Source organism: Salvia splendens, chromosome 13 (genome assembly GCF_004379255.2).
Source record: "Salvia splendens isolate huo1 chromosome 13, SspV2, whole genome shotgun sequence".
Taxonomy (NCBI): domain Eukaryota; kingdom Viridiplantae; phylum Streptophyta; class Magnoliopsida; order Lamiales; family Lamiaceae; genus Salvia; species Salvia splendens.
This window is the reverse complement of record NC_056044.1, coordinates 29,114,994-29,128,397: the sequence shown is the minus strand read 5'-3', so window position 1 is coordinate 29,128,397 and position 13,404 is coordinate 29,114,994. Positions and strand designations below refer to the sequence as shown.

Genomic DNA, 13,404 nt, shown 5'->3' with positions numbered 1-13,404 from the left:
AATTTTGTCACTTTCAAATAAAGACTATTTGCCGTTTTAATAAAAGAGTGTTAACATTGAAGCCCAAATATGTGTATACAGATATATGCACTATCTTGTTACATTTAATATTCTTCTTTAGTCAACCTTACCCTATAGTCATGCATGCACATATAGATAAAACTACAAAAATTGTCAAAAATCTAAACATAACGCATACATAAATATATATATTCGTCTATATCTCCCTCCCTTTAAAAAGCATAAGCATTTTAGCTCAATAAGCAAACATTTGATGTCAGATAAAAAATTCAAAATAGTTGGATGAAGAAAGTTGGCTGAATTGTTTTCTGGGCTTTTCTCTTTTGCAATAAAGTTCCATTCTTTATTGTCTATGTGATTAATGGATGCTATGGCGATTAGTTCCATTCTGTTGATTCTATGGTAAGTTTGCTGAACCCTTTTTTTGTTTTCTTGATTCTATAGTAACTTGTTCTGGGATTTTCTTTACAAGAAAACTTTCCCATTTTTAAGATTTTATTTTTGCAAGAAATTCCAGATGTGTGTGCATATGCAAGCATAGATTTCCTTTTTATCGTGGATGATTATTGATTATGAATTGCTAAAGTTATTGTATCGTAATAGTTAACTGCTGGGAAAATCATAGTAGATATAGTGTTAATTTACTTCATTGCTGATATGTTAGAGCCATGAGTTTAATATATGTAGTCAATTTAAATATCTGCCTCAATTAGTACTAAATTTTGGCTCAGCTTAGGATCATAGGTTTCATCTCTAGGTATAGAAATTTCAAGTATGCCTAAATTTTGAGAAAGGCTTTCACCTTAATATACTTGTATATATAGCTGAATGATGAGCACATAAATTTCTTGTCCGTTCTTGAAAATCGTCAGGAAATTACATGATACAGTGTTTCCTATGTTACATATTTGAATGAAACTTTTTACATAAATGGGAAGGAGCTACCTTCAAGTATCTGTAAGTACGAATCATACGACATATTTTCACATAAAAAGTTTCCAATGTCATGCATATTATACAAAACTTGTTGTTTCTGCTATTAGGATGATGTGATACTAAGTCTGTTTCCCTTTCTTCTTGTGATTTCTATTTGTTTCTTATGATTTGAGATTGTTATTAGTATTGGACTTTAACTATCGATCTGTTTATCGTGGATATGCAGAAAGAAACATGGATGCAGACATTCGTTTTGTCGTTTCAGAGCCTTGGTGTAATATATGGCCGCTTGAGCACGGCTCCCCTGTATGTATTCGAAACAATTGACGCAGGGGACATTTCATCGCCAGATGAGATACACGAACTCTTCTAGTTTATTTTCTGGACCCTCACCCTCATTCCCTTGCTGAAGTATTCTTTCACCGTATTGAAGGTCGATGACTATGGAGAAGGTAACGATCTTGACTTTCTTGTGAGCTGCGGGATAGAGTTTTTGAAACTCAGACTTCATTGATCCTTGCAGGTGGTCCATTTTCGTTATATTCATTGCTCTGTAGGCATGCTAAAGTGTGGTTGATTCCATCCAATAGCGGATCGAGCAAGATGTTGTCTCATGAAAGACGAGGTCTCTTCATCACCATCCCAAGGCAAACCAGAAAACAAAGCTAGAAAGGCTATAGAGAAGTATAAAAGCTGTCACTATTTGCTGTTATTCCTTGCTCTGCTCGGTGAAGCGATGCAGTTCTTCGACCATCAATTTCTGGTTGGCCTTTGTTCGATAAAGTCATTGACATACTACTACTGATAAGACAAGAAAACTAATCTTAATCCGTGTGCAAGTGCAGTGTTATCAGCAACGTCTGGTCTTGGACGTTCATTGGCGGAAGTATCACAAGGTAAGAGTTCGATGCATACATAGGAAGAAACAAGAAATTTATAATTTTGAACTAAAAGTTTTTAGCTGTTTTCACAGTTTTCTATTCAGACAAAAGGAAGGACCATGTGGCCAATGCCTTCAAGAAATGTAAGTCGTTGCATGGTTCGATTCGAACATTAGTAGTCTCAACTTTGTAAGATATCCATCCAACATCCTGATTTTCTCCGTATGTATCCAGATTTGCCAGCTCCTGTGGCATGTGCCATATTGGTTGGCCTTTTCATGTTGCAGCATCACGGAACGAAGAGAATTGGGAGCTTTTTTGCCCCAATCATCATCACATGGCTTCTCATCATCAGCGGGTCCGGCCTCTATAACATTATTCATTACGATGCCCAGATCCTCCGTGCTGTCTCCCCAGTGTACATGCTGAGGTTCTTGAGGAAATTTAATCTCCGACACGGGAAACTCCTAAGCAGCACTGTCTTATGCATTGCAGGTTGGATCAGTCTACTAAAACCGTTCTTTTTCCATTCGACAATCACTTTGAAGTAATTATTCCTTTCGATCACGTGTTATCAGGGTCGGAGGCGATGTTTGCTGATCTAGGCCACTTTTCCAAGAAATCTATCAAGGTAGGTATAACTTGGATACATACTGGTCTCTTGTAGTTGAACAAAGAACTCTTCCACTGATGCAGATAACGTTCATCTGCTTCGTATATCCTGTCCTTTTGTTAACATATGCTGGACAAGCTGCATTCATCTCGAAGAATCTTCATGCCGATGGTGCATTTCATCTAAGTGAATCCATACCTAGAAGTAAGATTTATTTTTCCTCATATCTCCTTCTGTGATAGCTGGATCGTCGGTTCTTATCGTATTATTGAAACGATCATTTTTCAGAGAATCTTGAGCATATATTTGCTGTGTTGTCGCTGTCTGCTTCGGCTGTCGGAAGCCAAGCTACCATTACAGCCGGATTCTCCATCATACACCAGTGTCAGGCGCTCGACTGTTTCCCCAGAGTAAAAGTTGTCCACACGTAGAATAAAATCTTCGGGCAAGTCTATGTTCCCGACGCAAACTGGCTGTTTATGGTTTTGAGCATAGCATTCACCATTGGCTTGCATGATACATAAAAGCTTGCAAGAGCAACAGGTATGGCTCTTGTAGCATTTTTGCATGTTACTGACCTTTTCTTAGTCGTTGTTCTCGTCGTTTCTGATGGCAGGATTGTCTGTTACTACGTGCTTGTTGGTAACGAGTTGCTTGATGTCGCTCGTGATTGCTCTGTACTGGGAGAAGCATTTGTTTGCATCAGTATCTTTTCTGCTCTTCTTTGGCTCCGTTGAGGCGATATATCTTACGTCAACATTGACGAGTTTCTTTCATGGCGCGTGGTGCTTGTTCATCCTATTCGTATTCTTTATGTCGAACATGGCCGCCTGGCACTACGGCACTCTCAAGAAGTATGAATCCGATGTAGAGAACAAGGTATCGATCGAGTGGCTAACAGATTATAGTCCTAGCCTCGGTGTTTCCAGGGTGCCGGGTATTGGCTTCGTCTACTCCGATGTCGACACGGGAATCCCTGCCTTCTTCACTCATTTCATCTCAAATATTGCTGCATTTCATCAAGTTGTGGTGTTTGTGACCTTCAAGGCTTCTCCCGTGCCGTACGTCCACGAGAGCAGGCGGTATCTCATAGGCCGAGTCGGCCCGAAAGAGTACAAAATGTAACGCTGCATAGTGCAATACGGATACCACGACAACGTCAGGGACACGGATGACTTCGAGGACGATATAATCCGCTCGATCGGAGAGTTCATCATGAGGGAGGAATACGACCACGAATAATTAAATTCGCCCGAAGGTAGGATGATCGTTCTAGGTACCCCGTCAAACGACGGGAACGGTCTGATCACCATCGCATATATGAGCTCGAGGGAATGCTCTTCGACCGTGGGAGTAGGCGAGTCTCGACGTGGTCTTCTGGATGCTCCATCAAACAGCGGGAACAGGAAGTGGGTTCGATTCATGCTTCCCCCGGAGAGCCCTAAAATTCGAATGCCGGTTTCGCAGAAGCTAGGGCAGTCCCATTTGATGGCGAGGCAGGGCTCAAATTTGTTCAAGAGGCTGCTGGTAACGACTTATGTTTTTCTTAATAAGAACTGTAGGGAGCCTCCAGTTGCACTCAACATTCCTAATGCTGCTCTTTTGGAAGTTGGAACAGTTTATAAAATATGATACTTTTGTAATCTTGTTTTCTCGAAATCCGCATGAGCCAGGGCCGACCGACTCCACCGCCAGTCCATGACGGTCGAAACCTCCATTTTGTGAAGCTGTCACAGGCCTCACGGTGCGGTAGTTTTGCCCTAATCCTTCGGGATTGGGGTTCACTTACCGCCTCTGACTTCTGACGCCGTTGGCGACATTCTTTACTATATAAAGTACAAGTAGGATTTCGAATGTCTTCATCTTTATGTAACAATTCAAATGTTTGAAAACACCAAATCCAATTTCAAATGTCCCATTTGCTTGATGTATAGTAGTGTACAAGACAAAACAAAACAAGGAGATTAAAAAACAACTTGAGCTCTCCATTGTTGAATTTTGTGTTGGTACAGATTTGAACAGAAAGATCACATTTGAACAAGAGTCATCAGTTTGATACCATACTCTCCGATTCTTTCACGAACCCATCGCCCGTCCAGTCTCTATCAGATTGCAACCCCTTCTTGGTGGCCTTCCTTTCGCGAATCGCCTCTTGCTGCCTTGCCACCAGATCCATGTGGGTCGTGAAATAGTCGAGAGAAGCTCTGATTGTACGCATAAAAGAGTGAAAGAGAAGAACATCGTCACAACAAATACCAAGGCTCCTGCATATTTATGAAGCTGTTGAGAAAGTTTTGAGTTCATACCCCCTGAAATCTTCAATGGACGAAAAGTTGTGCTTTTTCATGAATTCCTGCAGCTCAGAACAAAGCGTCTTCACGAGACCATATCCATGCATCATTACGCCCGTGCAGACCTAGAAAAAAAATCATAAATCGTTTTAGCTACTGATCTGCTTTTTCCCTTTATTCTGTAGTGACAAACCTGAACTGTATTGGCTCCAAGAAGTATGAATTCGGCTGCATCATTCCCCGTTTCAACTCCTCCAATAGCAGAAAGCGAGAGATCTTTATCAGCAAATTCCTTCTTCATCATCTGTGCAATACTCATCACTTTTGCAAGTGCAATAGGATGGACTGCCTTTGCGGAATAGCCTCCGGGAGTTGAGTATCTAAAGTTCACATACAATGCGATAATTGAGAAGACGTGGGGAGAGTTTACATCGAGAAAAGGTTGTAACGTGTAAAAAAGTGTAACTTTTACCCCTCTACACAAGGCTCGGGGCGCAAGGTGTCGAGATTAATTCCCATGACGCTCATGATTGTGTTGATCGCAGCAACCCCTTCGCATCCAGTTTGCAGAGACACTCTAGCTGGCTGTACAAAGAAAGAAGATTGCAGCAAAAGCGAAGGAAAGTTAACATCACATTACATTACATTATCTAGTTAAGCATAATCTTCCAATGTCAGGAATATGATTCAAGAAATCGCGACACAGATAACCCAGCAATTATATATGCAGATTTAGTTAACAATCACAATGCTGATATTAGAGCTCATGTATGCAGATCACCTCACAAAATGCTAAAAATTCTAGTCTACTTTCAACAAACCAGCAGAGATCGTTTTCTAAGAAGTACAAAACTGGCCATAATTTGCAGTAGCTGTAGCGAAAACACAAAACCTGCGTGATGTCTGTGACGTTTGGAGTCATCTTTGCCCAAACAGGGACAGTTGCTTTCGCATTAATCCATCCACAAACTTCTTCCAAAAGCACGCAATCTTGGCCAACAGCAGCACCCATTTTACGCTCTGGCATTCCATGAGGACACGAAAAGTTGATTTCAAAAGCATCCTGCAAAAAGAAACATCACGTTTGAGACCATCAACTTGCTAACAAGATCAAATTGAGAGATGAGCAGTGGCTTACAATTCCAGTTTGCTCAACTCGGTCAATGAGCTCCTCCCACGCAGCTTTGTTGTATTCTTCCATGATCGAAGCAATGAGTATCCTGTCCGGATACTCTTCCTTCAACTGCTTGAATTCCTTCAACATAGTCTCTAGAGGCCGGTCGCTTATCAGCTCAATATTTTGCCACCCTATGATTTGCCCTTTAGGAGATCCATTCGCTCCAGCCCGTAGTCTAGCATACCGAGGGGTTACATTCACAACTTTCGAAGAATCCAGTGACACCTACACACACATGTCCATGATCAAGCCTTTTTTTCCATCTTCACCAATTCATGATCATACCAGAAACACACATTGTACACACAATATTGGTGCAAATCTAATGATTGACGCAGCAGCCGTAGTACTTTTAGAAAACAAAATCTAGATGACCTACTTTCAATCAATTCCTGTTGAGAAAAGGGGAAGTATCAATAAGCATTAAAGAAGAATATAGTTCCAAGAATGGAGTTCCAAGAAGCATTGAAGATGTGCATGTTCCAATAATAGTGTAGTTCCATGAATATACATTTATTGTAGGATCTCAAAAGTCACCAACATCCCTATAAATATATGGGTGTTGAGTACCATTTCATCATTCAATCAAAATACAATAATCTTCTCCCATTGCTTTCTTCTCTAAATATGTTGTCTATACCATTTAACATGGTATCAAAGCGGGTTTGCACTCAGATAAGGTATCATCATCGTCTTTGATACCTTTCTCGGCCCTTTCCCGTTTTTTTGTTTTTCCTTTTTCCGCTGTATCTATAACCATAAGCCAAAATGTCAAATGACAACTATATAGTAACCGAAACCTCAGATTCATCTATGGCAGATGAATTTGCCCGGCAATTTGCCAACTTTATGCGCAATAGTTTTGCGATGAACCAACCAAATCCACCAGAAACAGCTGCCATGCCATTCAGAATTGACACGCAGCCCCTCCACATTGGTGGGAATAAGTTGAATGGAGAAAATTACGCCCTTTGGTCCGTATTGATGAAGACGGCAATAAGCGGTCGGGGAATGGTATCTCACGTCACCGGAGTGCCTCATTCTCCACCGCGAACCGATCCAGCCTTCATACAATGGGAACAAGCCGATCACTGTGTGATCACTTGGTTAATACAAAACATTGAGCCTCGACTGGTCAGTCGAGTTTCACAACATCCGACGGCAAAGCATATATGGGATGCGTTGGCCGTCACATATGGGAGCGGAAGAGATAAAATCCAGGTGTATGATCTTCAGTTCAAAGCAACCACACTGAGGCAAGGAAGCAGTTCATTAGAAGAAATATGGAGCCGGTTGGGAGAGATCTGGATTTCAATCGACCAAAAACAGACGAACCCAATGAAATGTCCAGAGGATATGGAGATTCATAACAAATTCATACAAGATCAGAGAGTATGTCAGTTTCTCTATGCAATTGATAGCAAATATGAAACAACCAAGAGGGAGATACTGAAAATGGACCCACTTCCCTCCGTCGACTATGCGTACAACCTGATTCAGCAGGAGGAGACACGACTCCGAGTGTTACAACAGGCAAACACCGGCGGAGCAGCTGCCATGGATGGAATTGGAACTGGCCTCGCCATCCGAGGGTGGCAGAACCCTACCGGCGGCTCTCGGGGTGGCGGTCGCGGTAGCAACGGTGGTGGTCGCGGCAGCAACAGTGGTGGTCGCGGCAGTGGCAATGATAGAAATCGGCGAAGTGATGAAGAAGACAAGTCAAAATTGGTGTGTTCCTACTGCAAACGGAAAAGACACACAAAAGATTCATGCTTTGAACTAGTTGGATATCCAGATTGGTGGGAAGAGAAGCACGGCAAGCCGCCGCAACCGCAAACACCATGGAACCGTGGCGGGCACGCCGCCGCAGCAGTTGGAGGCGACGGAGGCAACGCCGTGCAGGGGGTCGCGCAAACCGCCGGTGCTGTCCAGCCAGGAGGAAGGACCAGAAATGAAGCTGCTCAGCCGGCGAATACAACCGGGGCAGCAAACTTCGTTGCCAGCGGAAGTGGGAGTGTAATTCACGATTGGAGTGAAGAATTGATGAGGGGAGAGGCGGCGCCCGATTCAGGTAGATTAGGGTTAGGGGGCTCTTTTATTGGAAGCCCCCAAATCTTTGGGAAATTGCAGGTTTTACCCCACCAAAATTCTCAGTCACAATTAGCCCCCAAATCTCCTGAAAATTCCATAATTTCCCAAACCACTTGCCAAAATCGATTTCAGCCTCTCGAGAAGCTTGGAGTTGTGTGTGCAGTATCTAATGGCCATGAGAAAAATGATAAATGGATTTTTGACTGTGGGGCAACCGATACCATAACATATGATGCCTCAGACCTTACCAACCTTCAGAAACCTCTAAAATCTCATATCCAAACTGCCAATGGGGAATTTACGGTGGTTGAGGGGGCTGGAACCGTTAACATTTCCCCAACTTTGCAGTTATCAAATTGTCTATATATTCCTTCGATGTCTCATAAGTTATTATCCATTAGTCATGTCACAAAGGAATTGAATTGTACGTTACTAATGCAGCCACAATTTTGTCTGTTGCAGGATATCCGAACCGGAGAGATAATTGGGCGTGGCACTGAACGTGATGGGCTTTACTATGTGGATGAGATAGCTCAAAAAGGGACTGCCATGTTAACTCACGGATCAGCTGACAGGAAAGCTTGGCTTTGGCATCGGCGCTTGGGTCATCCATCTATCGGTTACTTAAAATTATTATTTCCTAGTATTATTCCTAAGCATGACATGTACTGTGAAACTTGTCTTTTATCCAAAAGTCATCGGAACTCTTACCCATTAAGTAATACTCGTGTTGAAACCCCATTTGCCTTAGTACACTCTGATGTTTGGGGGCCCGCACCAGTTATTGGGGGGCAAGGTTTTCGATATTTCTTAGTTTTTGTGGATGATTGCACTCGCATGACCTGGATATATTTCATGAAACAAAAATCTGAAGTTTTGTCACACTTTACCCATTTCTATAACCTTATCCAAACTCAGTTTCACAAAACCATTCAGGTCCTTCGGTCAGATAATGGGGGGGAGTTCGTTAATTCTACCATGAAACAACTCTTCCAAAACAAAGGCCTTATACACCAAACCACATGTGCTCATACTCCCGAACAAAACGGTGTGGCTGAAAGGAAAAATCGATCTCTCCTCGAAATGACTCGTTCTATGCTTATAGAGTCAAAAGCCCCGAAACACTTCTGGCCAGAAGCCATTGCCACCTCAGCCTATCTCTTAAACCGATTGCCCACAAGTATTCTCAAACATAAAACTCCTCTACAAGTCTTGTCCACCTTCACAAAAATTCCTCCGCCCTTGACTCTTGAACCTCGCGTCTTCGGATGCTCCGTTTTTGTCCACATTCCTAAACATGAAAGAACTAAACTATCCCCTTGCGCTATCAAATGCGTTTTTGTAGGATATGGGGTAAATCAAAAGGGGTATAGGTGTTTCGATCCAAAGTCCAACCGGATGTTTGTTACAATGAACTGCAACTTTCTTGAAACTGAGTACTTCTTTACCCATCTTAGCGGTCAGGGGGAGAGTAATGTTAGGGATAACAATGATACGGACCCGCTAAGTTGGATCTCAATGCCACTGCCAACGCCAAGCAATCCTGATGCGGATCTATCAGAGAAAACAGTAAGCAATTCCGCTGAGCAAGTCTCTGATGTGGTAGAGTCCATCGTAGAAAGTGGCATCGCCTCAAATATTTCTCCGTTAAGGTTATCCACTGTAAGTAATCCTGTGGATACAGATAATTGTTTGGCTAACACTGTAAGTGCAGAAGAAAATTCAATTGAGGCCGAAGAAAGGGAAATTGAGGAAGTCGAGGTCGAAGGAGTTGACCCTGACACTGGGAGGTACATACTTCCACCAAGGTCAAACAGAGGAGTTCCACCCAAAAGGTATACGCCAGAGAGGATTGACAAGAAAAAGCGGTACTCTGTTGTGAACCTAGCCAAAGGCCATTTATCAGAGATGGCTCGGGCTTTCGAGAATGCACTATATGAGGAAGAAGAAATACCACAGACATGGGAAGAAGCTATGAAATACAAGCATTGGAGGGAAGCAATGAAGAAAGAGATTGATGCACTGATTCGAAACCACACATGGGAGAAATGTGCTCTACCAGAAGGGAAGCGACCAGTGGGTTGTCGATGGGTCTTCACTATCAAAAGAAGACCTGATGGCTCGATAGAAAGGTACAAGGCACGACTTGTCGCAAAAGGCTATACTCAGACATATGGAGTTGACTATTCTGAGACCTTCTCTCCAGTAGCTAAGATGAACACAATTCGGGTGTTGTTATCCATTGCTGCTAATAGGGACTGGCCATTACACCAGTTTGATGTGACGAATGCCTTCCTACATGGAGAGTTGAAGAAGGAAGAAGAAGTTTACATGGAGGCACCCCCAGGTTTTGCAACAGATTTTAAAGCAGGTGAAGGGTGCCGATTGAGGAAGACCTTGTATGGATTGAAGCAATCTCCAAGAGTATGGTTTGGGAAGTTTGCTGGGGCAATGATTAGCTATGGATATACACAGAGCAATTCAGACCATACGCTATTTTTTAAGAAGCAGGGTGATAAGATCACATGTTTAATCATATATGTTGATGACATGATTATTACAGGTGACGACCTAGAAGAGATTGAGGAATTAAAGAAAAATCTTTTTCAGGAATTTGAGATGAAGGACTTGGGGAATCTCAAGTACTTTCTTGGGATTGAAGTGCTAAGGTCAATCAAAGGAATTTTTCTGCGACAAAGGAAGTATATCTTGGACATCCTAGCAGAGACCGGCCTACTGGAATGTAAACCAGCAGACACTCCTCTGGCAGTTAATCACGGATTACAAATCAGAGAAGGAGCCAAGTTGGCTGACCGTAGTCGATATCAGCGACTAGTCGGAAAACTCATATATCTCTCGCACACTAGGCCAGATATTGCCTATGCAGTTGGGGTCGTAAGTCAGTTCATGCATAAGCCGCAGACAGATCACATGGAGGCAGCACTTAGGATTTGTCGGTATTTGAAGGGAACTCCAGGGCATGGAGTGTTGTTCGCTAAAAATGGGCATCTTGAGATTCATGGTTATACAGATGCTGACTGGGCAGGGAACCCAAACGATAGGAAGTCTACAGCAGGCTACTTTACCTTTGTTGGAGGTAATTTGGTAACATGGAGAAGTAAGAAGCAGAAGGTGGTGGCTCTTTCGAGTGCCGAAGCAGAATTTCGTGGGATTAAAAGTGGGTTGACCGAGATTTTATGGTTAAGGAGATTGATGAAAGAGATTAATCTCCCTCCAAGCAAGTGCCAGTTGTATTGTGATAACAAAGCCGCTATAAGCATCTCACAAAATCCAGTACAACATGATCGAACGAAGCATGTGGAGGTTGACAGACACTTTATCAAAGAAAACATTGAGAATGGGATTGTCGAACTCCCTTTTGTTCGCTCTGAGGATCAACTTGCCGACATCCTAACTAAAGCAGTCAACTCAAGGAGCTTTGAAGATGTGCTTTCCAAATTGAGTTTTGGAGATCCCACCACTCAATTTGAGGGGGAGTGTTGAGAAAAGGGGAAGTATCAATAAGCATTAAAGAAGAATATAGTTCCAAGAATGGAGTTCCAAGAAGCATTGAAGATGTGCATGCATTGTTCCAATAGTAGTGTAGTTCCATGAATATACATTTATTGTAGGATCTCAAAAGTCACCAACATCCCTATAAATATATGGGTGTTGAGTACCATTTCATCATTCAATCAAAATACAATAATCTTCTCCCATTGCTTTCTTCTCTAAATATGTTGTCTATACCATTTAACAATTCCAGCTACCATCCATAATTGTACACAAAAAATCGAGAAATTACACTGACCACTACGAAATATTCCAGATTCAGCTATTTCAACTTGTTATCCCAATCTAATGGAGTATTATCACTTCTCAATAAAATCACTCACACATCTAACAAAATCAGCAAAAAAAATCAATGAATTGTCACATCACACTTGAAATCGAAAAGCAAAATTTAGCAATTAGGAAAACAGAGCTAAAAAACGGTACCGTTTTGGCGATAACAGCGCCCCAGCCTTCGTTGAAGGCGCGCTTCATGACGGTGTAGTTGGTTCCGGGCGGACCCGACCCGATGACGAAGGGATTCGGCATTTTCAGCCCGTTTACCGTCACGCTGAGATCAGGCTCCGCAGCAGCCTCGCTCTGCGCGGATACTCTGAACCCGACCTGGTTCGGAGCGAGCACGGCCCTGCGAGTGACCGGAAAGTCAGCCGCCGGAGTGCTGACGTGAGCAGAAAATCTGAGAGAATCCATTTTTGTTTAGGTTGGAACAGTGAAGTTGGAGAGATGGCGATCAAGATGAATATCCTGGAATCGGAGTTGAGATTATAGAAAGCTAATTGTTTTGGACTGTATTGAATAGAATAATCTTAAGAGATGAATTTGTGAGAATTTTGATGTGAAGATTACGTGTTGATAATGATTTTGTGATAATGTCAACAGCGAAGCAACTCACATCATGCTTCTGTTATCGATTTTTTTATGTATATATATTTACGTAAAATCTTAAATAAAAGATTACCGGAGACGAGGAGGCGCACGTTAATCGATACAGTGTTTATCCATGACGAGGCGCACGTTAGTAAAAAAATCTACTGTATTTTGCTATTTTCTTTTTCTTTTATCTTTTCCTTCTTTTTTTGCTTTTTTTGTACTCTTGCACTATACAGAAAATATTTGGTGATCTTCGGTTATACTTACTGAATTTATTGGTAGTATAATTGTATTCTATTTATGATTAGATGGAAGTTCGGTTTCCAAATCTTTAATTCAATAATAAGTAATAATTATTATATTAGCTGTAATAAATGTGTACGTAATAATGACATGCTTTTAGGCCAAGAAAAGTGAGAAAATTTTATGCATCAAACCAGCAAGACAATTCCCAAGTGAAAAAGAGCAAACAGACAAATAAAGGATCAAATGCCAAAATATATAGTATGAATTAGCGCAGAATTTTAGAATTGCTACGCATGACGTGTTCATTTCCAAACAAAACGCTTATGGAAAGTGAAGTGAAGTGAAGTGATGTGATGTGATTTCTCATTTTTCCCCCATATCATCAAAGTTTGCAATATTGAATGGATTTGGATACCCGCTAATATTATATTTATAATTATAATATTAAAATATTTATATTTTTTAACATTAAAAATGAAAGATTTTCCTTGTCCCATTAAAAACAAAACATTTCATAAAATAGAAATAACATTATTTCTCATTTTTTATCTTTCTTACTTTACTCTTTTTTTTTAATGCTAAATGGCTACATTATGACTAGCCACACAAGGTTAATTTAGTCATTTTAGAGGTATCAGAAAATTAAAATTACTTTAAATATCCTTCCCTCATTTTCAGTCTTTGTTTCCCTCTATCGTGATAAAG

General features: G+C 41.5%; 1 protein-coding gene and 1 pseudogene across 1 annotated transcript; one reads left to right on the top strand and one right to left on the bottom strand.

The window, feature by feature from the left end:
• Positions 1–1,154: 1,154 nt before the first annotated feature.
• Positions 1,155–4,233, top strand: LOC121760204 (annotated as a pseudogene).
• A 100-nt stretch (positions 4,234–4,333) lies between these two features.
• LOC121760203 (dihydropyrimidine dehydrogenase (NADP(+)), chloroplastic-like) lies at positions 4,334–12,486 on the bottom strand. The gene is made up of 7 exons (XM_042155851.1): positions 12,010–12,486; positions 5,881–6,144; positions 5,635–5,805; positions 5,215–5,327; positions 4,936–5,122; positions 4,758–4,867; positions 4,334–4,655 (listed from the first exon to the last, which is right to left on the bottom strand). Exons 1-7 carry the CDS (start codon positions 12,271–12,273, stop codon positions 4,499–4,501), a joined length of 1,266 nt encoding a protein of 421 aa, XP_042011785.1. The 5' UTR covers positions 12,274–12,486; the 3' UTR covers positions 4,334–4,498.
• Positions 12,487–13,404: the final 918 nt, after the last annotated feature.

Coding starts and splice junctions, on each gene's coding strand:
- LOC121760203 (XM_042155851.1), bottom strand. CDS start 12,273: ATGGATTCTCTCAGATTTTCTGCTCACGTCAGCACTCCGGCGGCTGAC. Junction 5,806..5,880: donor GAGTTGAGCAAACTGGAATT/GTAAGCCACTGC, acceptor TTCTTTTTGCAG/GATGCTTTTGAAATCAACTT. Junction 5,328..5,634: donor ACGTCACAGACATCACGCAG/GTTTTGTGTTTT, acceptor TTCTTTGTACAG/CCAGCTAGAGTGTCTCTGCA.